Genomic DNA, 25,988 nt, shown 5'->3' on the forward strand with positions numbered 1-25,988 from the left:
CAAATTTTGATGGATCAGTAGGGTAGACTTACTGATCAGTGTGAGTATTTTGTAGGGGAGGGAAAAGTTCTGGGGTGTGGCTCAGTGGGGGAGCATGTGCTTAACAGGACTGAGGCTCTAGAGAAAAACCCCAATACTCCTCACTCTCCAAAAGAGGAAAATCTGAACAAGGTTGCCCTGTGGGTGATCCAGATTTCCAGTCTCCAAAAGTAAATATACAGTTCACACTGTAATACTAGCTACTCAGGAGGCTGAGATCTGAGGATCATGGTTCAAAGCCAGTCCTGGCAGAAAAGTCTGTGAGACTCTTATCTCCAATGAACCACCAGAAAAACTACAAGTGGTGCTGTGGCTCAAAGTGGTAGAGGGCTAGCCTTGAGTGAAAAAGCTCAGGGACAGTGCTAGGCCCTAAGTTCAAGCCCTAGGACTGGCGGGGGGGGGGGGGGGGGGGGGGGGGGGAAGGAAGGAAGGAAGGAAGGAAGGAAGGAAGGAAGGAAGGAAGGAAGGAAGGAAGGAAGGAAGGAAGGAGCTGGAATGAAAATAAAAAGAGAAGAAAGAGGAAGGAGAGGAAGAGGAACCAGGTATTGTGACTGTACACAGGAGCCGAGGAGTCTGCTCCTGAGGCCCTCTAGTTAGGGAAAGGGGTTACTCCACATTCTGGCACAAAATGAGCAGAGTCTCGCAAGTGGGCAGACAACAAGTAGAACTTTTTTTTTTCTTTCCTATAATGTCACCTTTCCACCATGCTGCCCCTCAGGAGAGATCAGGGTGGGGATGAGGAACAGATGCTAGTGGTAAGACACCCCCGAGAAACCACTCCTCTCCAGAGGACTGTCTTTAATGTGTACCCCCAACTGGGGTCTGGAGAAGAGAGGGAATAAATACAGAAGGTGGATGGGGTAGAGTGTGCCCCGATCCCAGCCTGTGAGCCTCAGTTCCCCTCCTCTGCAAGCCAGAGTAGGAGGCTGAGGGCTTGGAGGCTCCCAGGGGCAAGAAAAAGCCCTTCCGGCAGCAGTTCCCGACACTGTCCACCAGGGGGGGGGGAGGCGATATATGGAGTCCATCCTCTGGAAGTGTCCTGATGACGTCACCACAGCGCCTCCAGGACTTCCTCCCGGTGACGTCATTGGAGGTGGGGCTCCAGGGAGACCACGCGGTTCTTGAACTGTTCTCCCACGACTTCCTCCACCTCCGCCATTGGCCATTTGATGCCATCTGGCGCCTTTCCCTCCACAGAGGACACGGCGGAGCCCTCGGACGTCTGGGGTGGCGAAAGGCAGAGCGGAGCAGGGACCACGGGGTCGGTCCTGCCGGTGCGTGGCCCGCTGCCTGCCCCACGCGCCCCACGCCTGGCGCCCCGCCCGGGCCCGCTGCCTGCCCCACGCGCCCCACGCCTGGCGCCCCGCCCAGGCCCGCTGCCCCACGCGCCCCGCCCCGGGCCCGCTGCCTGCCGGGCCTCGGCCTCCGGGTCCGGCCCGGGTCACAGCAGGTTGATCTCGTCCAGGTAGCGCGCCAGCACCGAGTCCCGCACGTCCTTGAAGACCGTGCGGATGTTCTGCGTGTCCGTGGCGCAGGTGTAGTGGCTGAAGAGGCGGCGGGCGCGCGACCCCTTCCCGGCGCCCTCGGGGCCGTCGGCGCAGCCCGTGTACATCCGCGTGTACAGGTCCAGGATGAACCGCTTGGCCGCCTCCGCGTCCTGCTTGGGGCCTGGGGGAGAAAAGAAAGAGCAAGAAGGGGAGATGGGGGCCCGGGGTCGCGCTCCCCTCCCAGCCGGGCAGGGAAGGGCCCGCTCTGCCCTCTTTGCTAAGCAGGGAACCGCCTTGGCCGTCACTTCCGGTCCCCTGACTCGGCTCAGCCAATGGGAGCCCTGAGGCGTGCCCCTCCCGAGGCCACGTGACCTGGAATGGACCAATGAGACTGAGCTCTGGTGCTTGGCGCCTGGGGACTGGAGGCCGCGGGACGGGAGGAGGGAGAGCAGGGCATGGGGAGCATCAGGGGCCCCCAGTCTGCTGGAGGGGGAAGGGAGAAGGAAAAGGCTTCTAGAGTTGTCCGTCTTACTCTGTTTCTAGAATTCTCTGAAGCCAGAGTCTGGTTCCTGTGCCTGCGGGGCCAGGACCCGCGAGGGGAGGGTCCCAGCCAAGAGCAAGGTGACCTCGGCCTCCCCGTTTCCCCGCCTTATGCACATAGGTAGATCAGCTTCAAAGCCCTCCGGGATGGGACGGACCTAGGGGTCCCACAGGCCTCAGCAAAGCTCAGGTTGTCTGACCTCTGACCTGACGACCAACAAGCTTTAGGCTCCACCTAGGAGGGTTTTTAATTTTATTTAATTTTTCCCAGTATCTGGGCTTAAACTCAGGGCTTTGCGCTTTTTTTTTTTTTTTTTTTGTCGGTCGTGGGGCTTGAACTCTGGGCCTGGGCGCTGTCCCTCAGCTCTTCAGCTCAAGGTGAGCGCTCTACCACTTGAGCTACAGCGCCACTTCCGGTTTTCTGGTGGTTTATTGGAGATAGGAGTCTCATGGTCTTTCTTGCCCGGGCTGGCTTTGAACCGCGATCCTCAGATCTCAGCCTCCTGAGTAGCTAGGATTACAGGCGTGAGCCACCAGCGCCCGGCTAGGGCTTTGCGCTTTTGCTCAGCATTTTTACCCATGACCAGCACTGTTATCACTTGAGCCCCACTTCTGACTATTTGCTGTGTAACTAGAGATGAGAGTCTCAGATTGATCTGCCTGGGATAGCTTTGAACTGTGATCCTCAGATCTCAGCCTTCCAATTAGTTAAGATTACGAATGTGAGACACCAGGATCTGGCTTTTACCTATTGGGTTTCCACTGTGCCGTGGCTTAAAAAATAAAAATTCCTAGCCAGGTTCCAGTGGCTCACACCTGTATTCCTAGCTACTCGGGAGGCTGAGATCTGAGGATCGCGGTTCAGAGTCAGCCCAGGCAGGAAGTTCCCTGAGCCTCTTATTTCCAGTGAAGCAACAGGAAACTGAGAGTGGTGCTGTGTCTCAAAATGGTGGAGTGCTCACCTTGAGCAAAAGAACTCAGGGACAGCACTCCGGCCCTGAGTTCAAGCCCAACCACCCACAAAAGTAAACAACAAATAAATAAATTTAAATTCCTCCAAAATCCTAATCCCCTGAGAACCTCAGACTCTGAGCTCATTTGAGAGTAGAGTATTTGCAGATGCAGTTAGGTGAGTTAAAATGAAGTCACACGGGCTTAATGGGAACCATAAAACACTATCCATACAAACTGAGAGGACACAGCAAGTGCTCATGCTCATGCCTGTAATTCTAGCTACCAGGAAGTGCTGTTTCAGTCCAGCCCAGGCAAGGAAGTTTGAGACACCCCATCTCAAAGAAGCTGGGCGTGATAGTTCATGTTTGTCATCCCAGCTACAATGGGCAGGATGAAACATGTCTACAAGCCAAGGAATACCAAGGGCTGGGAGCCACCATCACAGTTCTTCTAAAGAGACAGAGTGTTTTGACCCTCAGAGCCTCCAAGAGAAAATGACCCTGTCAATACCTTGATTTCAAAACTCACAACCTCTGAACTATAAGGGAATCCATTTTTGTTGTCTTCAGCCCTCCAGGGCCCAGTCAACTGCCCTTTGTTTCAGTATCTCTGAGAAGGAAGAGAACTTGTCTGCAAGATGGCTCCCTTCTTCCCATGTGCTGATTCTATTCCTTCTTTAAGAGGCAGTGAAGCTGGGTGCCAGTGGCTCACACCTGTCATCCTAGCTACTCAGGAGGCTGAGATCTGAAGATTGTGGTTTGAGCCAGCTAGGGCAGGAAAGTCTGTGACACTGTTATCTCCAATGAACCACCAAAACACCAGATGTGGTGCTGTGGCTCAAACTGGTAGAGCACGAGCCTTGAGTGAAAAAGCACAGGGACAGCACCCAGGCTCTGAGTTCAAGCCCCATGATCAACAGCAACAAAAAGTGGCAGTGATTGTCTATTGACTATTGGCTTCAGCAACTTGTTGGGCCACTAGAATGGAATGTAAGGAACATTTTGACATTTCTGACTGGCAAGGTCTTGATAGGCAGTCTTCTGCTGGGTCAGCCATATTGTGAGGAAGCCCAAGGTGATGAGGATTTAAGGGGAGAGAGGGGAGAGCACAGGAGGCACTCAGGGCACTGGATCTATGAAGGAAGGCACCATCTTGGAAGGCTCTCTCCAGCCCCAACCACCTCAGCTTATGCCACATGGGTGGGACAGATTGCCCGACCCTGCCTTTTCCCAAATTCCTGATGCACAAAATCATGAACCAAAATCAAACCTGGCTAGTCTTAAGCCACTAAGTGTGAGCATCCTAAGTTTAATTTGCTCTTTAACAATAGGCAAACAGGATACAGTGACAACCTCATTTTGTTCTGGAGAGTGGAGAAATGGAGAAAGTGCTAGAAGTGTGCACTTTATTATTTTTTTTTTTTTTGGTCTGGTCGTGGGGCTTGAACTCTGGGCCTGGGCGCTGTCCCTCAGCTCTTCAGCTCAAGGCGAGTGCTCTATCTCTAGAGCACCACTTCCAGCTTTTTTCTTTTTGCTTATGTGGTGCTGAGGAATCGAACCCAGGGCCTCATGCATGCAAGGCAAACGCTCTACCACTGAGCCACCTTCCCAGCCCGAAGCATGCACCTTCTATACTGAGCTCCCTCCCCCCTAGAGTGCTCAACACTGACCTGTGTCCCACAGTCCCTAGTGGGCCCTAAACCTACTTGTGCCAGGGGTACATTTGTGTGTGTGTGTGTGTGTGTGTGTGTGTGTGTGTGTGTGTGTGTGTGTGTGTGTGTTGGTCCTGGGACTTGGGCACTGTCCCTAAGCTTGTGTTCAAGGCGAGCACTCTACCACTTGAGCCACAGCGCCTCTTCCGGTCTTTTCCGAGCAGTTTATTAGAGACGAGAGTTTTACAGACTTTCTTGCCTGGACTGGCTTCAAACCATGCTCCTCCTATCTCAGCCTCTTGAGAAGCTGGGATGACAGGTGTGAGCCACCGACACCTGGTGGTCTCCTCTTGTTTCATCTCTGTTATATACAGGGGGAAACTGAGGTTCGGTGAGGCTGGGCATCAGAGTGGGCAAACCCTGGAACCTCCAGACTCATTCTAGTTGGGGCTTCTAGTGACATCTAGGCAAAGCCTGGGTTAAGCTGATCTCTGGGGAGCTGATTTTAGGACGGGGAAGGTTCTAGAATATTCTAGAATCACTCACCCTGGAAGCTGGGGAAGTAGGTGGCCAGGTGGGAGGTGGGGATTTTCTCCTCCAGGATGTCAGTTTTGTTGAGGAAGAGAATGATGGAGGTGCTCCGGAACCAAGGGAGCTCAAGGATGGTGCGGAACAGTGCCAGGCTCTCCTTCATGCGGTTCTGTGTGGGCAGAAGATGCAGCCATCACCCCGCTGCCCAGCCCAGCCCAGCAGGCCACCCCTGCCCACATGGAGACAGGGTTGTGCACCCCTTTTGCCTCGCTAGGTGGGGCCTAAGCTGTGTATGCCCAACATGCTTTTTGTATTTTCCCCAAAACTTAGGTCCATTTGGGATTTTAGGGCATGATCTAATTTGGAAACTGTGTGTGGGATGGGGGGGCATGGCAGGGGCGGGAGGGAGGAGGTTATACACACCTGCGTGCATGCGCCAGTCCTGAAGCTTGAACTCAGGGTCTGGACGTTGTCCCTGAACTCTTGCTCAAGGCTGGTACTCTCACACTCGAGTCACAGTGCCACTTCTGCCCTACTGGTGGTTCATTGGAGATAAGAGTCTCCCAGAGGGGCGGGGCAGGTGGCTCAGTGGTAGAGCGCTTGCCTTGCATGCATGAGGCCCTGGGTTTGATTCCTCAGCACCACATAAGCAGAAAAAGCCGGAAGTGGCGCTGTGGCTCAAGTGGTAGAGCGCTAGCCTTGAGCTGAAGAGCTGAGGGTCAGCGCCCAGGCCCAGAGTTCAGGCCCCACGACCGACAAAAAAAAAAAAGCGTCTCCCGGACTTTCCTGCCCTGGCTGGCTTCAAACTAAGATCCTCTTATCTCAGCCTCCTGAGTAGCTAGGATGACCACTGTTACCCACTGGTGCCAGGCAGTTGTATAGAGAGAGACAGAGCGAGAATGGGGCAGGGGGGGGGTTAGGTATAAGACAGGGATTCAGGGGCTGGGAAGGTGGCTCAGTGGTAGAGCACTTGCCTTGCATGCATGAGGCCCTGGGTTTGATTCCTTAGCACCACATAAGCAAAAAGAAAAAAGCCGGAAGTGGCGCTGTGGCTCAAGTGGTAGAGCGCTAGCCTTGAGCTGAAGAGCTGAGGGTCAGCGCCCAGGCCCAGAGTTCAGGCCCCATGACCAGACCCCCCCCCCCCAAAAAAAAGACAGGGATTCAACCTTGGTACCTGCCATTTTTGCTCACTGGCTAGTGTTCTACCAACTGAGCCACACCATGAGCCCTTTTTTATTTTTAAGATGAAAGTCTCACCAGATGCTAGTGGCTTACACCTATAATCCTAGCTACTCAGAAAGCTGAAATCTAAGGATTGAGGTTCAAAGCAGGAAACAGCAGGAAAGACCATGAGAGTCTTATTTCATATGAAGCACCAAAAAAGCTTGTCATGGAGCTATGGCTCAAATGTAAGAGTGCCAGTCTTGGGCACAAAAGCTGAGGGGCAGTGCCCAGGCCATGGGTTCAAGCCTAGGACTGACCAAAAAAAAAAAAGTCTCACTGTGTAGGTCAGGCTAGCTTTAAATTCACAAGTCTCCTTCCTGAGGAGCCCAAGTTCAAGATCTGATTTTTGTTTGGGGGGAATTTTTTTGTTTGTTTGTTTTTTGTGGATTTGAACCGGTCCTGAGGAGTGAACTCAGGGCCTGCGCGCTCTCCCCGAGCCTCTGTGCTCAAGGCTAACCCTCTTCCAGGTGAACCACAGCACCACTTCCGGCTTTTTCTGAGTAGTGCATGGGCAATAAGAGTCTCTCGGACTTTCCTGCCCAGCTAGGATGACAGGTGAGAGCCACCAGCTGTCTGTTTTGAAGGAACCTAATCTCTACTGGTTTATCTCAGTGCCCAAGACCGGAGTGGGTGCTGTGGGGCTGGGAGGAATGGCAAACCCATCACCGTGATGTGTCTGATTCAATCTGAACATCAATTCTCAGATAGATCCCCAGAGTGACGTGAGAAACCTGAACCCCGATGAGGATAAGGGGCCTGACCTCCGTCCTGGGGCAGCCATAGAGAGACAGGTTCACGCGCACAGAGAAGCGCTGCCCAGCCTTGGCTTGCTGGGGCCTGTGTGTGGCCATGCTCGGGCCTCTGTCCACTCCACACGTGCTTGGCGGGGGAGGCCGGGGTCCTGGCCATGCAAACCTGTGTGGTTTCCCTACTGGAAAGGGTAGAGGCTTCAGATCAGTGCCACAACCAGTCACTATTGGCTCAAGCCTGTCATCCCAGCTAGTCGGGAGGCTGAGATCTGAGGTCCGTGGTTCAAAGTCAGTCTAGGCAGGAAAGTCCATGAGACTCTTATCTCCAGTTAACCAGCAAAAAGCCAAAGTGGAGGCTGGGTGCTGAGGGCTCACGCCTCTCATCCTAGCTACTCAGGCTGAGATCTGAGGATCGCGGTTAAAAGCCAGCCCAGGCAGGAAAGTCCGTGAGACTCTTATCTCCAAAAAACCACCAGAAAACCGGAAGTAGCACTGTGACTCAAGTGGTAGAGAGCTTGCCTTGAGTGATTAAAACATAACACACACACACACACACACACACACACACACACACACACACAAAGAGACAATACCCTGGCCCTGAGTTCAAGTACCAGCACCAGAAATAAAGATCACCCTATAATAACAGTGCATCCAGAAAATGTGGAACCTACACAATGGAATTTTACACAAATATTAGAAAGAATAAAATGTCATTTGCAGGGAAATGGATGGACCTAGAACAACTCATACTAAGTGAGGGAAGCCAAGCTAAGAATGACAAACCGTGAGTGTTTTCCCAGATGTGCCAAAGCTAGATCTAAAACACACGGGGACAGAATGAATTATACACACACATTCATTCACACACAGCGAGACCAAAGGAGGAGACTCAGGGGAGGAACAAAAAGGTGCAATGCTTACGAGCATCTGATCATATTTAGCAAGCCAGACACCAGTGTGCCACGCCTGTCATCCTAGCTACTCTGATCCTCCCAATCTGAGGATTGCGATTCAAAACCAGCCTAGGCAGGAAAGTCCAAGAGACTCGTATCTCCAATAAACCACCAGAAAACTGGAAGTGGAGCTGTGGCTCAAAGTGGCAGAGCGCTAGCCTTGAGCAAAAGAGCTCAGTGACAGTGGCCAGGTCCTGAGTTCAAGCCCCGGACCGACTGAAAAAAAATATCAAAATGAAAAGAATATGTCTCAGTGGTAGAGCGCTTGCCTTGCATTCATGAGGCCCTGGATTCGCTTCCTCAGTACCACATACACAGAAAAAGCCAGAAGTGGCGCTGTGGCTCAAGTGGTAGAGCGCTAGCCTTGAGCTGAAGAGCTGAGGGACAGCGCCCAGGCCCAGAGTTCAGGCCCCACAACCAACAAAAAAAAGAGAAAGAAGGAAGGAAGGAAGGACAATAAATCACACTGGGTTCACACAGAGCCACCAAACAGCAAAGCTGCCCGCTCTGGGTCCCCTTTGGCTTTCTGCTGGGATGAGGTTCCCAGATCTCCCCACCCCCAATGGGGAGGAGCAGGGAGGTGCCTCTTACCTCCTGGTTGTTCTCCTCCAAGCTCTGGTCGTATTCACTGAGCGAGGCAAGGTAGATGAGCGCAATCACGTTCTCAAAGCAATGGATCCACTTTTTGCGCTCTGATTTCTGGCCCCCGACGTCCACGATCCTATAGGAAAACCAGGGCACCGCCCCCCTTCTTTTTAGAGTTCAGGCACCACCAGGAAGTGGCAAGATCGGTCAGAAGCATTGCATCAAGGTGGGCTGCCCACAGGGCCGTGTCTCCCCGCTGATTGGGTAACTGAGTCTCTCAAGTGGCTTTTGCAGATTCGAAAAGGGCAGTTAAGAGCCGGGCGTGGGTGGCTCGCGCCTGACATCCTACTACTCAGGAGGCTGAGATCCGAGGATCGAGGTTCCAGGCCAGCCTGGGCAGGAAAGGCCCTGAGATTATCATCTCCGATTAACACCAGAAGATGTAAAGTGGAGCTGTGGCTCAAGTGGTAGAGCGTCTAACCTTGAGCAAAAATAAAAAAGAAAGCTGAGAGACAGCATCCAGGCCCTGAGTTTCAAGCCCCACAATGGACAAAACTATGGGCCCGGGCTGCTGTGGGAAAGTCTAGTATCCATGCAGGTGGTACACAGGGTTGTTCCTAGAACCTACGCGAGTCACGTCCTCTGTGGCCCAGCTGAGGCCCAGGCCTCCACCCTCACCACAACCAAGGCCTGCGAGAGGCCCCTTCCTGTGCTGGCTTCTCAGAAAGTAGGTCACCGATAGAGAGCTCGGCCTTTTCCCGGGGACCCGACCTTTACCCAGGATGTGACAGGGAGCAGCCACCCCATGGGCCCGGGTCACAGCCTCCCCTGTGAAGGGACTTGCCCTGCAGCACAAGAGGGGAAACTGAGGCCCAGAACCAGCGGCTGGACTGAAGCCAGTGCTTGTATGTTTGGATCTGTGAGTTTCACGTCTGTGCACCGCACACCAAATGCAGGGCAGGGTGGGAGGTGGGCAGGGGCCTGTGGTGGGGTTCTCAGAACAGACAGACACAACTGATGAAGAGCTCAGCCGGTGGTTGGTGGCTCACGCCTGTAATCCTAGCTACTCAGGAGGCTGAGATCTGAGGATCACGGTTCAAAGCCAGCCCTGGCAGGAAAGTCCGTGAGATTCTTATCTCCAATAAACCACCAAAAAAAAACCCCAGAAGTGGCGCTGTGGCTCAAACGGTAGAGCGCTGGCCTTGAGCTGAAGAGCGCAGGGACAGAGTTCAAAGCCCAGAACCGGCCAAAACAAAAAACAAAAAAAAAAAGAGCTCAGGAAACCACCTCTACCCAGAAGCCTCAGTTTCCCCTAAGCCTGGATTTGTTACCTTCTCTCCCTGAGAACATTCTCAAGTCTCCCCAAGAAAACAGCGCACAGCTCTCCCATCATCCGTGACACCCATCCTTCACCCACCCACCCACCTACCCACCCCTCCACCTACCCACCCACCCACTCATCAACCCACCCCTCCATCCACACAGCCACCCATCCACCCACTACCAAACCACCCATCCATCCATCCATCCACCTACCCACTCCTCCATCTACCCATCATCCTTCATCCATCCACCCATCAACCCACCTATCCACCCATCCACCACTGATCAACCCAACCCTCCACCCATCATCCATCCATCTACCCATCATCCAACTATCTATCCACCCATCCATCATCCATCCACCCATCTACCCACTCATCAACCTATCCCTACCTCCACCTCCCTACCCATCCATCCACCCATCCATCCATCATTCAACAATCTACCCATCATCCATTTATCCATCATCCACCTACCATCCATCCATCCATCTTTCCACCCACCCACTGGGCACGCATCCACCCATCCATCCTTTCCTACCATCCCAAACAAAATGTTACAATGTCACTCCAGCCTTCAGAGCTGGGGGGATAATACATGGCAGACCCTCCTGGTCTGGGCTTTGCCAAGATCTGAAGGATCCATGGAAGGGGCCACTGGGGGGTTGAACACAAAACGACCTTCCCACGGTGCCCTGTGACCCTCCTTGGTTCCCCACCACCTTGCTCAGGTTGCTGACCACTCTGTACAGCCCTTCCCAGAATCCTCTCTGAATCCCCCGCCGCTTTCCTTCTTCTTTGGCAAGAACCCTACACTTACTAGGAAGGTGCTTTACCACTGGGCCACGTCCCAACCTTTGTCTTGCTTTAGTCGTGTGTGTGTGTGTGTGTGTGTGTGTGTGTGTGTGTGTGTGTGTTTGCCGGTCCTAGGTCTTGAACTCAGGGCCTGGACACTGTCTCTGAGGTTTTGCTCAAGGCTAGTGCTCTACTACTTGAACCACAGCACCACTTCTGGCTTTTTTGTGGTTAATTGGAGATAAGAGAAATCTTTCTTGCCTAGGCTGGTTTTGAACCATGATCTTCCTGAGTGGCTAGGATTATAGGTGTGAGCCACCAGTGGTTGGCTTTTGTCCGTTTTTTTTTTTCCTTTGGTCATCATGGGGCTTGAACTCTGGGCCTGAGTGCTGTCCCTCAGCTCTTCAGCTCAAGGTGAGTGCTTTACCACTTGAGCCACAGCACTTCTTCTGGTTTTCTGAATTGTTTATTGGAGACAAGAGTCTCTCAGACTTTCCTGCCCGGGCTGGCTTTGCACCGTGATCCTCAGATCTCAGCCTCCTGAGTAGCTAGGATGACAGGCGTGAGTCACTGACACCCAGCAATAGTTTTCCTTTTTGTCCCAGGTTGACACAGACCTTAGCCCTCCTATTTATTCCAGTTTATACTTCCTATACGGATGGGATAGAGGAGTGTGCTGTTATTCCCAGCTTTTAACTGGTTGAGACAGGAATCTCGTGAACTTTTTCCCTAGGCTGATAACCTTGGTCTTCCCAGCCTTAGCCTTCCCAGTAACTGGCATTACAGGTAGGAGCCACCATGCTCAGCCATGCGATTTTATTTACTTATTTTTACTGGGTCCTGGAATTTGAGCTCAGTGCCTGGATGCAGTCCCTGAACTTTTTTTTAAACTCACGGTTAGTGCTCTATCACTAGAGCCACAGCTCTACTTCCGGCTTGCACTAATTTGCACACTTAGCTCACCTTATCTTCTCTGTGTCACAAATAATCTTTGCATCATCCCCTCAAATGCCATCCTACGGACTCCAATCCATCCAGTACCAGCCCTTTTTTGCCCCTTCTAGAATATTCTGACATTCCACCTTCACTCCAGACCCACCCAGATGATGACGACTTGAGCTCTGAGCTCCCGCATCCCAAAGACGTCCTGTTTCTCCTCTGCAGCAGCTCCTTGAAAGTTGGGACTAATGAACTCCTATTCATCCTCCAGAGAACTCCTCTGCATCCCTTACAGCCCTGCCCCTTTGTCCCTCTGACGTAGGCCTGCCCCAGGCCAGGCCCAGTCGGGCACTCACCGCAGGTTGGTTTTCTGCACGGAGAAGCAGTACTCCTTGATGCCGGTGGTGGGCATGCGGCTCCTCAGCACGTCCTGCGCGGTGGGCACGTAGCCCTCCTCGGTGATCCGCTCCAGGTGCGACAGGTAACTGCGGAAGAAGCAGGCCGTGGTCGGGTCCGGGAGGAGCTGCCCGAGCAGAGCCGGGCAGCCGTGGAACCACCAGCTGGGTCGCCCCGGCCACGCCCTCCGGCCACGCCCACTGGCCACACCCACCGCGGCCCCTCCTCCACGCTGCTCCTGTCCGACTCCACCCCTCTGTATCCTCAGGCCACGCCTACTTGGCACTGCGCCCCACCCCAAGTGGAGGGCCGACCAACCTGGCCTCCAACCACATGCTGACCACGCCCCAACAGGGGCAGGCCCCTATCGTAGCCCCACCCGCACAGTGAGGCCCGCCCACCGGGCACTGACTCCGCCCACAGACACTGGTCTTACTACGGCCCCACCCCCAGATCTAGTCCCAATTTGGTACTGGCCACACCCAGACAGCAGTCTGACCCCGCCCCAAGGCGGTGACCACGCCCATTTAACGCTGGCCACGCCCTACATAACCTAGCAGAGCCATGGCCCCACCCACATGTGCTCCCCTCACACAGCAATCTCATATCGCTGTCGCCCCGCCCCCAGACCGTGACCACGCCCACTCGACCCTGGTCACGTCCACACAGCAGCCTAGCCGAAGCAAGGCCCCACCCACATATCCGCCTCCACGGCTGTACCCGGCTCCTATTGGCCCTGCTCACACAGTAATCTGATACCATGGGCACGTCCCAGACACGGGCCACGCCCTTACAACAGATTGGCTTTGCCGTGTCCCCTCCCACATATCCTCCACATGGCCCCGCCCACACCCCCCCCCCCCCCGACCCTCAGCGCGCAGACTCACTACACCGCGGAGTCCAGCAGGTGGAATTCCCGCCGGCGCTCATAGCAGGCCCGGATGCCCGCGTCCTGCCACAGGCTCTGCATGGCCAGGGCAAAGCGCTTCTCGAACGTGGTCACCTTGTAAGGGTCCTGGCTCATGACCAGGCTGGCGTGGTGCTGCGGAGGGAAGCGGGCGGATGAGGGTTAGGCAGCCTGCGGGAGCGCCGAGACCCCCCCGCAGCCCTGCCTGCCTGTCCCTAAGACCCTCTCCCTCTGCCTGGCTTTCTCTCTCGGGGCGCACGGACCACCGGCACATCCCTTCCTGGTCCAATATCCGAGCAATCACTGATGCACAGAGGGAAAGGCTGTGCCTTGACAGCTGGAACTAGTGAACTCCTATTCACCCTTCAGCACCCCAACAGCAATGTTCCTCTGGGCTTCTCTTGGCCGCAGTCCAGGGCCAGGAGACGTCTGTGTCTTACCAGGGCAATCCTTTGGCCAGCTGGGGTGGAACAATGACAGGTTAAGGATCACCCCAATGGGTGCTAAGCACCCCACCCCAGCAGACTCTGCCTCTTCCCTGACTGCTTTGAGGTGGAGTGGGGGTGGGGTGGGGTGGAAGGTGGGAGGCACAGGAGGCTACTCAGGAGACTGAGATCTAAGGATCGAGGTTCAAAGCCAGCCCGGGCAGGAAAGTTCCTGAGACTCTTCAAAGAACCACTCCAAAACTGAAGTGGTGCTGTGGTTCAAGCAGTAGAGCGCCCGCCTTGAGCTGAAGAGCTCAGGGACAGCGTCCAGGCCCAGAGTTCAAGCCCCAGACAGAGGCAAGTGGATGCGTGGAAGAGGGGGACCCCCAGCTATGCCCCCAAGACGCTGGCCTCATTCACTGCCATGAGCTCAGGCTGGGTCTGGTGAGGCGGTGGGGCGTCAGGGCTGAGTGGCCCCCAGGAGCAGCTGGAGGGGGGGGCATCCGGCGGAAGTTACTTCTTTTAGCGGTCAGGTAGGGTGGTGGTTTGGAAAGTGAGGATTTATTTTTGCCCTTTGACCGTGGCTTGTGTATCCCCAGCTCATGTCAGTCTCTGTTTCTCTCGTTGGAGGGCGATTATGAGACTTAAAGAAAAGTATCACCTGCCAGCAGCCTGTGCTTCAGAAACTGCCTTTTTTGTGGATGGGGACTCGAACTCACAGCCTCACCCCGCTGCTCTGGTTATTTATTTGAGTGAGGGTCTTGCTTTCGTTGCCTGCAGTGGCTTGACTGTGACTCCCTGTGGATGCGTCCTACATAGCTGGGACGGCAGGCGTGTGCCACCATACCCCGTGTACTGGTTGAGATGAAGTCTCACCAACGTATTTTTGTCTTGCCTGAGCTGGTCTGGGTTCTCAGTCTTCCTGATCCCCAACTCCCCAGGAGTTTCCTGAAGGAGCTGGGGATCTTTTTCAAGTTCTTGCAAAATTCCCACATCTGCCCTGGGGTGGGGGGATGGGGGGACACGGGAACCCAGCTCCCTGCCGGGCCACATTCCGATCTCAGACATCCTCAGACTTCCACCAGATCACAGGAGATCCTCAGGGTCTGGTCCTGGGGGGAGGCCCGCCCCCCACCTCCCTCGCTCCCCAAGTTCACCTTGCTCTCGGGCTTGCTGAAGCTGATCTGCAGCCGGTCCATGGCGTCAATCATGGCCTGCATGGACATGAAGATGTTCTGGTAGACAAGCGACCGGAAGGCCTTGCGGTCCTCCTCCGAGTAGCCCGCCCCGTGGATGATTCGCATCTGCTTGATGAATGTGCTCTTCCCGCTCTCCCCGGGCCCTGGAGACAATGGGGGGCGGGGGGGGGGGAACCAACATGTCAGCCATGCACGGCTCTGGGCATCAGCTCGGCCAGCGAGGGCTGAGATACCACCGGCTGCTGTGTGATCCTGGGCCAGAGACTTTGTCTTTGCCTCTCGGAGCCTCAGTTTCCCCATCCTGGGCCCACTGGGTGGAGGTAGTGGAGACAGGGACACACAAGAGCCCTCAGCCCAATTTAGGCAGCGTAAGTTTTTGCTTTGGTGCACACCGCAGAGTTCTGAGACTCCGGGAAAGGAAGCAGGTGCTGTGGCTCACGCCTGTAATCCTGGCTCCTCAGGAAGCTAGGATCTGAGGCCTGTTGTTCAACGCCAGCCCAGCTAGGAAAGTATGTGATTCCTTTTTTTTTTTAATGGTTCCCATCCTGAGGCTTGAATTCAGTCTGGAAACTCAAGACTAGCACTGGGTGGTGGTTCATTGGAGATCAGAGTCTCATGGACTTTCCTGCCAGTGTTGACTTTGAACCGCGATCCTCGGATCTCAGCCTCCTGGGTAGCTGGGATGACAGGCGTGAGCCACCGGCCACCAGTGCCCAGCCCCAAAAGTACATGACATTTCTCTCCAATGAACCACCACGAAGCCTAAAGTGGAGCTGTGGCTCAAGTGGTCGAGCACCAGCCTTGAGTGAAAAAGCTCAGGGGCAGCACCCAGGACCTGAGTTCAAGTACCAGAACCGGCACAAAAATAAAACAATAACAGCAACAGCAACTAAAACCAACTGAAAGGAGTCAGGGAAAGTGGATCATGCCTGTAATCCTAGCTATGCAGGAATCTGAGATCAGATTGCCTTTTGGGGCCAGCCCAGACAAAAGAAAATTCCAAGAGAGACTCTATCTCAACCAGTGGCTGGGCATGGTAGTACCTGCCTGTCATCCTCAGTGACACAGGGAAACACAAGCAGCCCAGGCTATAAAACAAGACTCTACCTCAAAGATAACCAAGGTAGAAAAGGGGCAGAGCACTGATTAGTCAGGAAGAGGCCCCAGGTTCAATCCTCAGCACCTCGGAAACAGAATGACAGGAAGGAAAACAAGAGCGTGTTAGGCATCACAACACAAAGAAAGAACAAAGAAACCTGCTTGAGATTGTTCTAAGAAGGGGGCAGGGGAGGAAGGTAAAGGAGAATGTCTCTGAGCGGTCAGGATTCATTGTTTACATGCATCATTTCATTCTTTCTTGAAGGCATAAAAAGTAAGGACAGAGCTCAGCCATGTGGTGACTTCCGCAGCTCAGTGGGCAGAGGAGGCCTCGGGGTGGAGGTGGATTTCAGGATTCAGATTTGAAGGTGGCATGTGGAAGAACAGAACTCCAGACAGAGGGCACAGCTCGTGCAAAGGCCCTGCGGTAGGAGAGAGCCGGGCATGTGGGAGGAACAGGGAGGAGGCCGTGTGGCTGGATCAGAGGGAGCGAGGGCCGGAGGGGGGAGGAGGACCCGGCGTGGGTGGTGAAGGACCCTGGGGGGGGGGGGCTACAGGAAGAACTTGAGCTTTGACCTTGAAGAAGGTCATATTGAAGGGGTATTTGGGGGACAGAACCTCCAGGTCATGCTGGGGGGGGGGGGCGCGGGACAAAGTCCTGCGAAGCTCAGGAGGAAAGTCCAGCAAGGGGAGACCGCGGGCCCTGGTGTGGAGCCCTGGCCTTGACCTGCCTTTCTGTTCCTAGCTGAAAACTGGGATCTGGGAGTCCTGGGGGGGACTGCCACAGGGGGGGGTAGGAAGGGTCCAGACAGGGCTCCTGGCTCTCCTGGGGGGGGGTGTCTAATGCTGGAGGAACTGGAGTCCATAGCCAAAAAGGGGAAGGGGTGGCCTGGTGTCCCAGAAAGAGGAAACAGGAGGAAGGAGGGGAGGGGAGGAGAGGAGGAGGAGGGCACAGGGAGGGGCGGGGCTCTGGACAGTCACCCCCCCACCTCCCATGCAGAGCTCCACACCTCTGAGGACCACACAGACAAGATCCCGGGTGGCTACCTGCACTCTGCGGGCCTCAGTTTCCCTGTCATGATTTCTTGGACTCCCAAGTTCCAAGCAAGTCTATTTCTGCCAAGGCCATTTGGGGCGAGGATGGCGGGGGATGGGGACAATCCGTGAGAATCAGGCAGGTCAGCTGCGGACGGGTCTGCAGCGTGGACTGATCTCCTGCCCTGATGGCTGTTGGTACGGTTCTTCCATCATTTTCTTTTTCTTTTGGTGGTGGTAGGATTCGAACTCAGGGCCTTGCACTTGCCAGATAGGCTCTCTCCCACTCGAGCCACGCCCCCACCACATTGGCCACGCCCCAGCAACAGAGCCACTCCCCTATTGCTTTGACCACGCCCCAGTACTAGAGCCACGCCCTATCGCTTTGCCCATGCCCTGGCACTAGAGCCACGCCCCCACCGCACGGGCCACGCCCCGGCACTAGAGCCACGCCTCCGGAGCTTTCACCACGCCCCCAAGGTGAAGCCACGCCTCCAACTGATCCTTGGTCTTGGGTGCAGGAACATCAAGCCAAGGAATGGCCCAGGAAGGAAGAAAATTCAGGTGTAGGGGGGAGGGCAGGGCGGTGCAGAGCGCCTGCTCAGGCTCTGTGAGGCCTCAGGGCCCATTTTAGCACCAAAAAGTGTAACACACATTTTTCACACCTAGGTGTGACAATCAATGACCTATGTGGCTCACACCTGGAATCTTGAGATCTAAGGATCTGCTGTTTGAAGCCATCCAGGGCGGGGAAAGTCCATGAGACTCTCATCTTCCAGGACACAGCAAAAGCCACGAATGACTGTGGCGGTGACTGAGATCAGCGCCATGTCCAAGAGGTTCCCACAGAGGGACCCCAGGGCAGCTCCCAGGACTGGGGCTCCTGACGGCCAAGGGGCCCCCGGAGGCCCCCAGGAGCGCATCCTGCTGAACCTCACCACCATGGACAAAGGCTCTTGACCACTTGATATGGGGAAACTGAGTCATGGGGGCAGTGTCGACATTGCCTTGAGCTGGAACTCAAACCAATTCTGAGTCCAGCGCCCATGCCGTGGATCTTGAGTCCTGGGGCTTGACCTGGGCCTGGGTGCTGTCCTTTAGCTTTAGCCTGTTTTTTGTTCAAGGCTGGCACTCTACCTGTTGAACCACAGCTCCAAGTCTGGCTTCTTTTTGCCAGTCCTGAAGCTTGAACTCTGGGCCTGGAACTCTCCCTGAGCTCCTTTTGCTCAAGGCTAGTGTTGTTCTAACACTTGAGCCACAGCGTCACTTCCAGCTTTTTCTGTGATTCATTGGAGATAGGAGTCTGACAGAATTTCCTGCCTGGGCTGGCTTTGAACCGTGATCCTCAGATCTCAGCCTCCTGAGTAGCTGGATGACAGGCGTGAGCCACTGGCGCCCAGTTTCCCTGTCTGGCTTTTTTCTTTTCTTGCTGGTTCATGGAAGATAAGAGTCTCACAGACTTTCCTGCATGGGCTGGCTTTGAACCACAGTCCTCAGATCTCAGCCTCTTGCATAGCAAGGATGAAAGGTGTGAGCCACCGGCACCTGGCCTCCAAATTCTTAGATCTCCCCACAAAAAAGAGAAGAGCCCAAAGTGTTCCCCAGAGAACAGCTGACTTCATTTAGTGAAGTTGATCTGATTTCTTTCTCTTTTTTTTTCTTTCAGTAAAGACAAAAACTCGGGGTGCTCTTCCCCATCCCCCACAACACAGACCGCATGAGTCATGAACGCATCATAACTAGAGTCTGAATGTTCCAGTCAACCCTGTCATGGGGTAGAGGGGGGGCTTCCAGCCGTTGGGCAGAAGTGGGGTGACCTAAGTCTGTTTTGGGAAGCCACCAGAGGAAGGGGTACGAGGTACTTACTGGTGTAGGGGGGCTTTCCCACCTGGGGGGAGGAGCAAGTGCTTCTTCCTCCGGTGAGTGGAAGAGGAAAACAGGTAGATGCGTGGAAAAGTGGGGTGATCCCTGCCGGGTCCCCTCCTAAATCACGAGAATCCAGCGTGAGCCCCAGAAAACGGGGTGATAGAGCAACAGTATCCAGGCTTGGGTGGCCCTGGGGCAGCAAGAGACTAAACTGCCTGGCAAAATCATAACATGTCCGCGAGCCTCAGTTTCCCTGTCTGTGTTGGGGTTCTTTCTGTGGCCCCTGCCAGAGATGGTGATGCCAGGCACAGAGCCCCCCCATGTCCCCCTCAACCCAGGATCCCCTCAACAGCTTCCTCAAAATATCTCCCCCACTCAGGAAATTAAAAATAAATAAATAAGCAAAACCTTTGGATTCAATTCCTGTTTTGGGGAGTGGGGGAGGGCAGGGCAGAGGCAGGAAGGGGCTGGGCGGGTCTGCACCCCCCCCAGAGCCCGAGGGCACAGACAGTTCCTTCCGGAGCCCAGGCAGAGAAGGGGTTCCCCGATTTAGAGCTGACTAGACATGGCACAGACTCTGGTTCGGGGACATTCTGCACACACACCCCCTGGCCTGACGGTTCGATCATTTCTTTAGTTGTATGCATGTATGAAGTACCTGCTGTATACCAGACTCGCCCTGGACCTGTGTCCTGTGCTCAGAACCCAAAGACAGACAGGAGCCGGTGCCAGTCCCCCCCCACACGTGTCGTTCTAGCTCCTCAGGAGGCTGAGGTCTGAGGATCACAGTTCAGAGCCAGCCCGGGCAGGCAAGCCATGAGACTCTGAACCTCCGACAAACCACCAAGAAAAGCTGGAAGTGGCGCTGTGGCTCAAGAGGTAGAGCACTAGCCTTGTGCAAGAAGCTCAGGGGCAGGGCCCGGGCCCTGAGTTCAAACCCCAGGACGGGCACAAAAAAAAAAAAAAAAAAAAGGAAGTAGGAGGAAAAGGATCCAAACCCTGTCTGGAGAAGATGGACAAGCAATGATACAAACCAGTTCCCAGCACAGGGGAGAGGCCATGAGGGGGACTTTGGACAGAGAATGGTGAGGAGCCAAACAATTGTTCTCTCAAGAGGGGGCCCTTGGGTTGCATTGCCCATGGGGTGAAAGGGCCCGTGGAGCAATGGCTGGAGCCAGGAGACCAAGAGGTCTTGACAGGGCAGGTACAAAGGCCCTGTGGTAGGGAAGGGAACACATTGTTCAAATGGATCAATCCCCTCCCTGCATGGGAGAAGAGGTAAAGTCACAAATGACCCACTGAGACAAAGTGCAACACATCAGAATACACAGATGTTGTACGCAGTAGTGTGCTGACTACAGAGTGCCTTTTCTATGAAGACCTACTTATTTCGTCATGTCTGTGTGTGTCTGTGTGTCTGTGTGTGCACTGAGACTTGAACTCAGGGCCTGAGCACTGGCACTGCCCTGGCTACCCTCAAACCGCCATCCTCCTGCTCTCTGCCTCCACACTAGCTGGGATTAGAGGTGTGAGCCACTGCTCCCAGCCCTTGGAGGGCTGGCTATCTACTGGGGAAAAAAAAAAAAACAACGTTTTCTTCATTATATAGTTTCCAGACTTGGGGCTGGGAGCGTGGCTCACCTGGAAGAGCACCTGCCTAATGGGCCAAAAGGACTGAATTCAAACCTCAGAACCACCGGAAGGAAAACAACAACTAAAACCTTTCCTTATGGGGGTGACAATAAAAACGTGCAAGCTGGTGGTCAGGAGTTGCCAAAAAATGAAAGAAAGCGCATATACACACGCACACACACACACACACACACACACACACACACACACACTCACACACACCATTTTGGGGGGGACAGGGCCTGGTTTAAGGAGGGGGATTAAGGCCAGAGTTGGAGCGGCCTGGATGCAGTGCCATCTTCGTGGGTTCCCCTTCCATCTCCACTTCCTCTAGGGGTGGCCCATCCCCTGCCAGGAACTCCGGGTCTCCTCCCACCCCTGCCAGGGCTCAGGGAAACCGGGGAGCCCCTCTGTGTTGGTGGTGTGTGTGTGTGTGTGTAGGTGAGGGATCGTATTCGCATGTGTGGGGATGTGAGGGGAACCCAAGGGTGGGGAAACTGAGGCCCGGAGGCAGCAACATCCCGAAGTTGCGCCGACCTCGGAGACGTCAAACCCTGAGCCTGACGCAGAGGCTCCCGCCTGTCACGCTGGCCACTCAGCAGGCTGAGAGCTGAGGACGGCAGTTCAAAGCCAAGCCAGGACAGGAAAGCTCCTGAGACTCTTAATCTCCAATGAACCAAAACTCAAAGGACGGAACAAGGGAATGAATGAATGAATGAATAAGTCAGTCGTCAAGCCTGAGCCTTCACCGCCTGCTGTGCCCCAGGGGCCGGGCCAGCATCCCTGCTCCCCGGCTCACCCCCCTTGGGCACATACCACAGGCCGGTCGGGCGTGTTGGGCCTGCCGGGTGGCCGGGCCCCGCCAGGCCGGCCTGGTCCCTGGCCCAGCCTGTGTGTGGTACAGGGTTAGGAACCTCCTTTCCTGCGCCTGTGTGTTGCCAACCAGAAAATGGGTCTCTGGTCTGGTGTTAAGTCCGGACCACCATCTCCCTCCCCTTGCCTGCCTGGCCCTCCACACCCCCCACCCTGATTCCACTGCTCCCCCAACACTCACCCAGAAGCAGGAGCTTCAGCTCCCCACGATCCTGCCTCTTCTGTTCCAGAAGGATCTTGTTGATCTCCTGGTCGATCCTGGCGGCCGTGCGCTCGTCCTCCGAGAGACACCACGGGCAGCAGGCGCCGGTGAGCGAGCCCAGCGCGCGGGCCATGGTGCCGGCCTCACAGGGCGCCAGGAGCCATGGCCCCCCCGGGCCGCCCCTGATGGCCAGGGCTGGGCCCCCCAACACACACACACCCTGCCCAGCCCCTCTGCCTGCTCTGTTCTCGAGGACCACCCTGCAGAGCCTCCCCAATCCCTCTCCTGTCTGGAGGGAGGCTGGGCCAGGCCCGTGTGAGGGAGACCGGGGCGTGCTGGGAACAGGGTGGGGACGGGTGGAGGCTGGAGGCGGGGAGGTTCGGGGCTCCCGCCCACCTCTAACCTGCCCAGAACCCGGACCAACAGGTTGGCGGCAAAAGGCTGGAGGCCAGGGGGAGGGCAGGGCATGGAGCAGGCACCCCCAAAGCCCAGGGTGCCCCAGAGAGCAGCTGCAGCCTCCTCCTGAGCTGCCCCCCACTCCCTGTTCCCAGCCAATTAGGAACCAGGGGGGCCGGGGCCAGGCCTCTTCCTCCCCCCTCTAACTGAGCTTGCTCTAATCATCCTCTACCCCTCTTCCCAATCCTCCCACAGATGGGGAAACTGAGGCAGGGAGTCACTTCCTAGGGGGCCGCTGCCAGGGACAGAACAGAGCCTTGGGAAACTTGTCTCTCACCCATAGGGATCCAGAGGCTCCATGTGCAGAGTTGGGGAGGGGGCTGTGCCTTCCCTCCGTGTGCATTTATGGGGCGCCTATGGATTGCCAGGCAGGGTTCTGGTCTGTCCAGCCAATGGCAAAAGCGTCTGGCTTTGTAATTAGGGAGACAGAGAGGGAATGCTCAAGTCTTTAAACACGGACACAGACACACAGACACACACACACACACACAGCCTGTTGGGTGATGAGAAACTTGGGGGAAAAAATAAGCAGAGATGTTGGGGTGCGGCTTGAAATAAGGGGGTGAAGAAATGCGACATGTGGGATGTGGAGATTCCACACAGTCCCACAGGGAATAAAAGGATTTCTAGTTGAGTCTGGGGGTCAAAGGGTCATTGCTAAGCAAGGCCCATCCCCCACAGATCCCTAGACACCGTGTCCCCTCCCCCCTTTCAGACCCCCTGAGAAGAAACCTGTCTCCAGCCCCAGCAAATCATCATCATGTCTGCTCCCTTGAGAAGCTGTGGAAAGTTCTGGATTAAAATGCCTTTCTGCCAGCCGCCAGTGGTTCTCGCCTGTCAGCCTGCCTATTCGGAGGCTGAGCTCTGAGGATCGCGGTTCAAAGCCAGCCCAGGGCGGGAAAAGTCCGTGAGATGCTGATCTCCAATAAATTACAATCGGAGCTGCAGCTCAAATGGTAGAGCCAAAGAAAAGCAGAGTCTAAGCCCTGGGTTCAAGTCCGGGGACAGGCAAAACAAAACAAAACAAAACAAAAACACCTTTCTCTCCCCGACCCCTAGAGATCCTGCTCCCCGGCGGTGCTCAGAGGTTCACACACCGTGTGGAGGGCCGAGGCCCTCACCGAGGAAGTCCTGGAGGGCTCAGAGGAGGGAGGTGCGTGCCCACAGCCACACAGCCGTTGACAACAACCGCTTCTCCCTTCCTCCCCACCCGAGGCTGGTGGCTGGTGGATAAAGGCGTGGTTTTCCTGCTGTAGATGCATGAGGAAGGGGGTCACTGGGGTCAGCCCATCACCCCCACCCAGGAGACTGGATGGCTGGGGGTAAACCAGGGACAGAAGTAGCTGGAGGATCTGGCAGGCAGTCTGGCTGAGGAGCAGGCTGGGGAACCCGGGCCCCTCCTAACTCCTCCCCTGGCTGACCACTCCAGTGATAGTCTCCCCTCCTCCCCCCCCCCACCTTCTCTTTCTTCTGTTGGTTATGGGGCCTGAACTCTGGGCGCTGTCTCTCAGCTCTTCAGTTCAAGACAAGCGCTCTACCACTTGAGCCACAGTGCCACTTCTGGTTTTCTGGTGGTTCATTGGAGATAAGAGTCTCAGGGACTTTCCTGCCTGGGCTGGCTTTGAACGGTGATCCTAAGCTCTTGGATTCCTGAGTAGCTAGCTGACCCTAGATGAGACTCTCTAACACTTTCTATGGCGCCCAGAATTCTGGCCTCAGCATAAACAGCACCGGCCTAGGGGCCTCCGGCTGGTTTTCCTCTTGTCAGAAGAAACTCTCTCTAGTTCCCCAAACAGGCCAGGCTGCTTCCTGTCCACGTGGGGTTGTGTAATGTATCAGGAGTTCATTTGATTACACAGGGTGAGGGACATGGGCAGGGATTTTCTCTCTCTCTCTCTCTCTCTTTTGGTAGTACAAGGGCTTGAACTCAGTGCCCTGTGGTTGCTAGACCTGCCTTCTATCTCTTGAGCCACATGTTCCCCAGCTGGAAATCTAACAAAACAAAAGAAAACCACACAGACACATGGCCCAAGTGGCAGCCACAAGGCCTCAGCGCTCAGGAAGCAGAGGTAGGGAAAGGGTCTCTCTTGAACCTGTCATCCTGGCTAACTGGGAAGCATAAATAAGAGGATCGCGGTCTCAGGCTTCTTCAGGCATAACTGTGAGAGACCCCATCCTAAAAACAAGGAAAGCAGAAAGGCTTGGGGGACGTGGCTCAAGCCGATCGCTGCCATCCTAAAGGGAGACCCTACCTCCAAGGTGACGAATACAAAAGCAGGGGCCTGGAGGTGTGACTCAGCTGCTAGGGGGCGTGGCTCGGGCACCATGGGCGTGGCTCCAGTGCGGGGGGCGTGACTCCTGCCAGAGGGCGTGGCTCAGCCATAGGGCGTGGCTCAGCGAGGTGGATGTTGCCGAACTTGGGGGCGTGGCTCAAGCAGAGGAGGCGTGGCCAGAGTGGGAGAGGGGACCCAGGCTAGCAGTTGCAAGGCTCTGAATTCCCGTTTTCTAGGGCTCATTTCTGTGGGGTGAGCGGGGCTGGCTCCCGTGGGGGTCTTGTTAGTTACATGTCCCCATCCCCTTTGTTTCCTCTTGCTTTGGGTGTAATCTGGGCAGAAAGGTGTGGATTTTATTGTTATTTCCAGGGAATATTTTTCTATTCATTTATTATTATTGGCAGTCCTGGGGCTTGAACTCAGGACTTGGGCGCTGTCCCTGGGCCTCAGTGCTCAAGGCTAGCGCTCTACCCCTTGAGCCACTGCACCCCTTCCAGCTTGTTTGAGTAGTTTATTGGAGATCTCGCGGGGATTATTCTACCCAGGCTGACTTCAAACCGTGATCCCCGACTCAGCCTCCTGAGTAGCTAGGATGACAGGCTTGAACCACCCGCGCCCAGCTTCAGTGCCAATGAAGAAAGCACTGAGAAAGCCCAAACTCTTTTTGTTGTTATTCCAGGCCCGGACTGGCCTTGAACCCAGGTCCTTTTGCCTTGGCCTCCACATTCTGGGACAGGCGTGCCCACCGAACCTGGCTGCCTGGTTCTGTTTCTCTTTCAGAACTAGGAGGATGGGAACTTGTGTTCCACAGAAGAATGTGGCAAGAATGGGCAGAGGCCAGAGGTTGCTTTGGGTGACACCTGCTGGACACCGTGGGGCATGACACCCGTCCCCAGCATCAGTCTTGGCCAGGTTCCCTTCCCAGCACCCACTTTCCAATCAAGACTCCCCCTGCACACCTCAGCCAGCCGCACTCTCCCACCACCTGGGGCACCTGTCACAATGCCGGGTCCCCAACTCCATCCTCACCCCCTCAAGTGCCTCCCATAGGGGCCACCTGTGAGCGCTAACTCAGGTCTCTCTGCCCACAGCCCTCCAGGGTCTCCCCCAGGGTCAAGCCCAATCCTCCCAACAGCCCACCAAGGCCCTGCAAGTCCAGCTCTGTCCCCTCCTGCCTCTGCCCCTCCCTCCCTCCGCTCCAGCCACCGTGGGGGCCTTCTCACTGCTCCTCCAGGCTTCCTTCTGCCCCAGGATCTGTTTTGGTTTTTTTTGTTGTTTTTTTGCCGGTCCTGGGGCCTGATCTGGGCCTGGGCGCTGTCCCTCAGCTCTTCAGCTCAAGGCGAGCGCTCTACCACTAGAGACACAGCGCCACTTCCGGCTTTTTCTGCTTTTGTGGTGCACAGGAATGGAAGCCAGGGCCTCATGCATGCAAGCGCTCTACCACCGAGCCACCCCGCCAGACCTATGCCCCAGGATCTTCGCATGGGCTCTGCCACCTGCCTTGAGTGCTAGGCCCTCAATTAACCACCATAGCTCCTTCCTGAGCCTCCCTCCCTCACTTGCCACTCTCCCACTACGGGCTGATCTAAACTGGTCCCTACTGGCCCATCCTGTTCCTTTCCTGGCCCCTATTTCTTCTTGGGGGGAGGGAGGGAGTTGCAACCATGATGGTTCCCTCCCCCACACCCAGGGGCACGAAGTGGAATGGCTGAGTCAGCTGGGTGGGAAGGTACCCGTGGGGGCCGTGGGGTGCTCCTCAAAGCCCAGCATGGGGGCCGCAGGGAGGCTCCGTGGGAAGCGCAGGTCCCCCCATACACAGGTCTCCCCCAGCGCCTGCGCACACAGGACTCTCAA

General features: G+C 55.5%; 1 protein-coding gene across 1 annotated transcript; it reads right to left on the reverse strand.

The window, feature by feature from the left end:
• Nucleotides 1-1,394: 1,394 nt before the first annotated feature.
• On the reverse strand, nt 1,395-22,184 carry Gna15 (G protein subunit alpha 15). Its single transcript, XM_070002485.1, has 7 exons — nt 21,385-22,184; nt 14,658-14,842; nt 13,056-13,210; nt 12,129-12,257; nt 8,723-8,852; nt 5,218-5,371; nt 1,395-1,707 (listed from the first exon to the last, which is right to left on the reverse strand). The coding sequence occupies exons 1-7, from the start codon at nt 21,536-21,538 to the stop codon at nt 1,481-1,483; spliced, it is 1,134 nt and encodes a 377-aa protein (XP_069858586.1). The 5' UTR covers nt 21,539-22,184; the 3' UTR covers nt 1,395-1,480.
• Between the last annotated feature and the right edge of the window lie 3,804 nt (nt 22,185-25,988).

The sequence above is a fragment of the Dipodomys merriami genome, unplaced genomic scaffold (assembly GCF_024711535.1).
Source record: "Dipodomys merriami isolate MVZ:Mamm:240054 unplaced genomic scaffold, mDipMer1.0.p SCAF_6, whole genome shotgun sequence".
Classification (NCBI taxonomy): Eukaryota; Metazoa; Chordata; class Mammalia; order Rodentia; family Heteromyidae; genus Dipodomys; species Dipodomys merriami.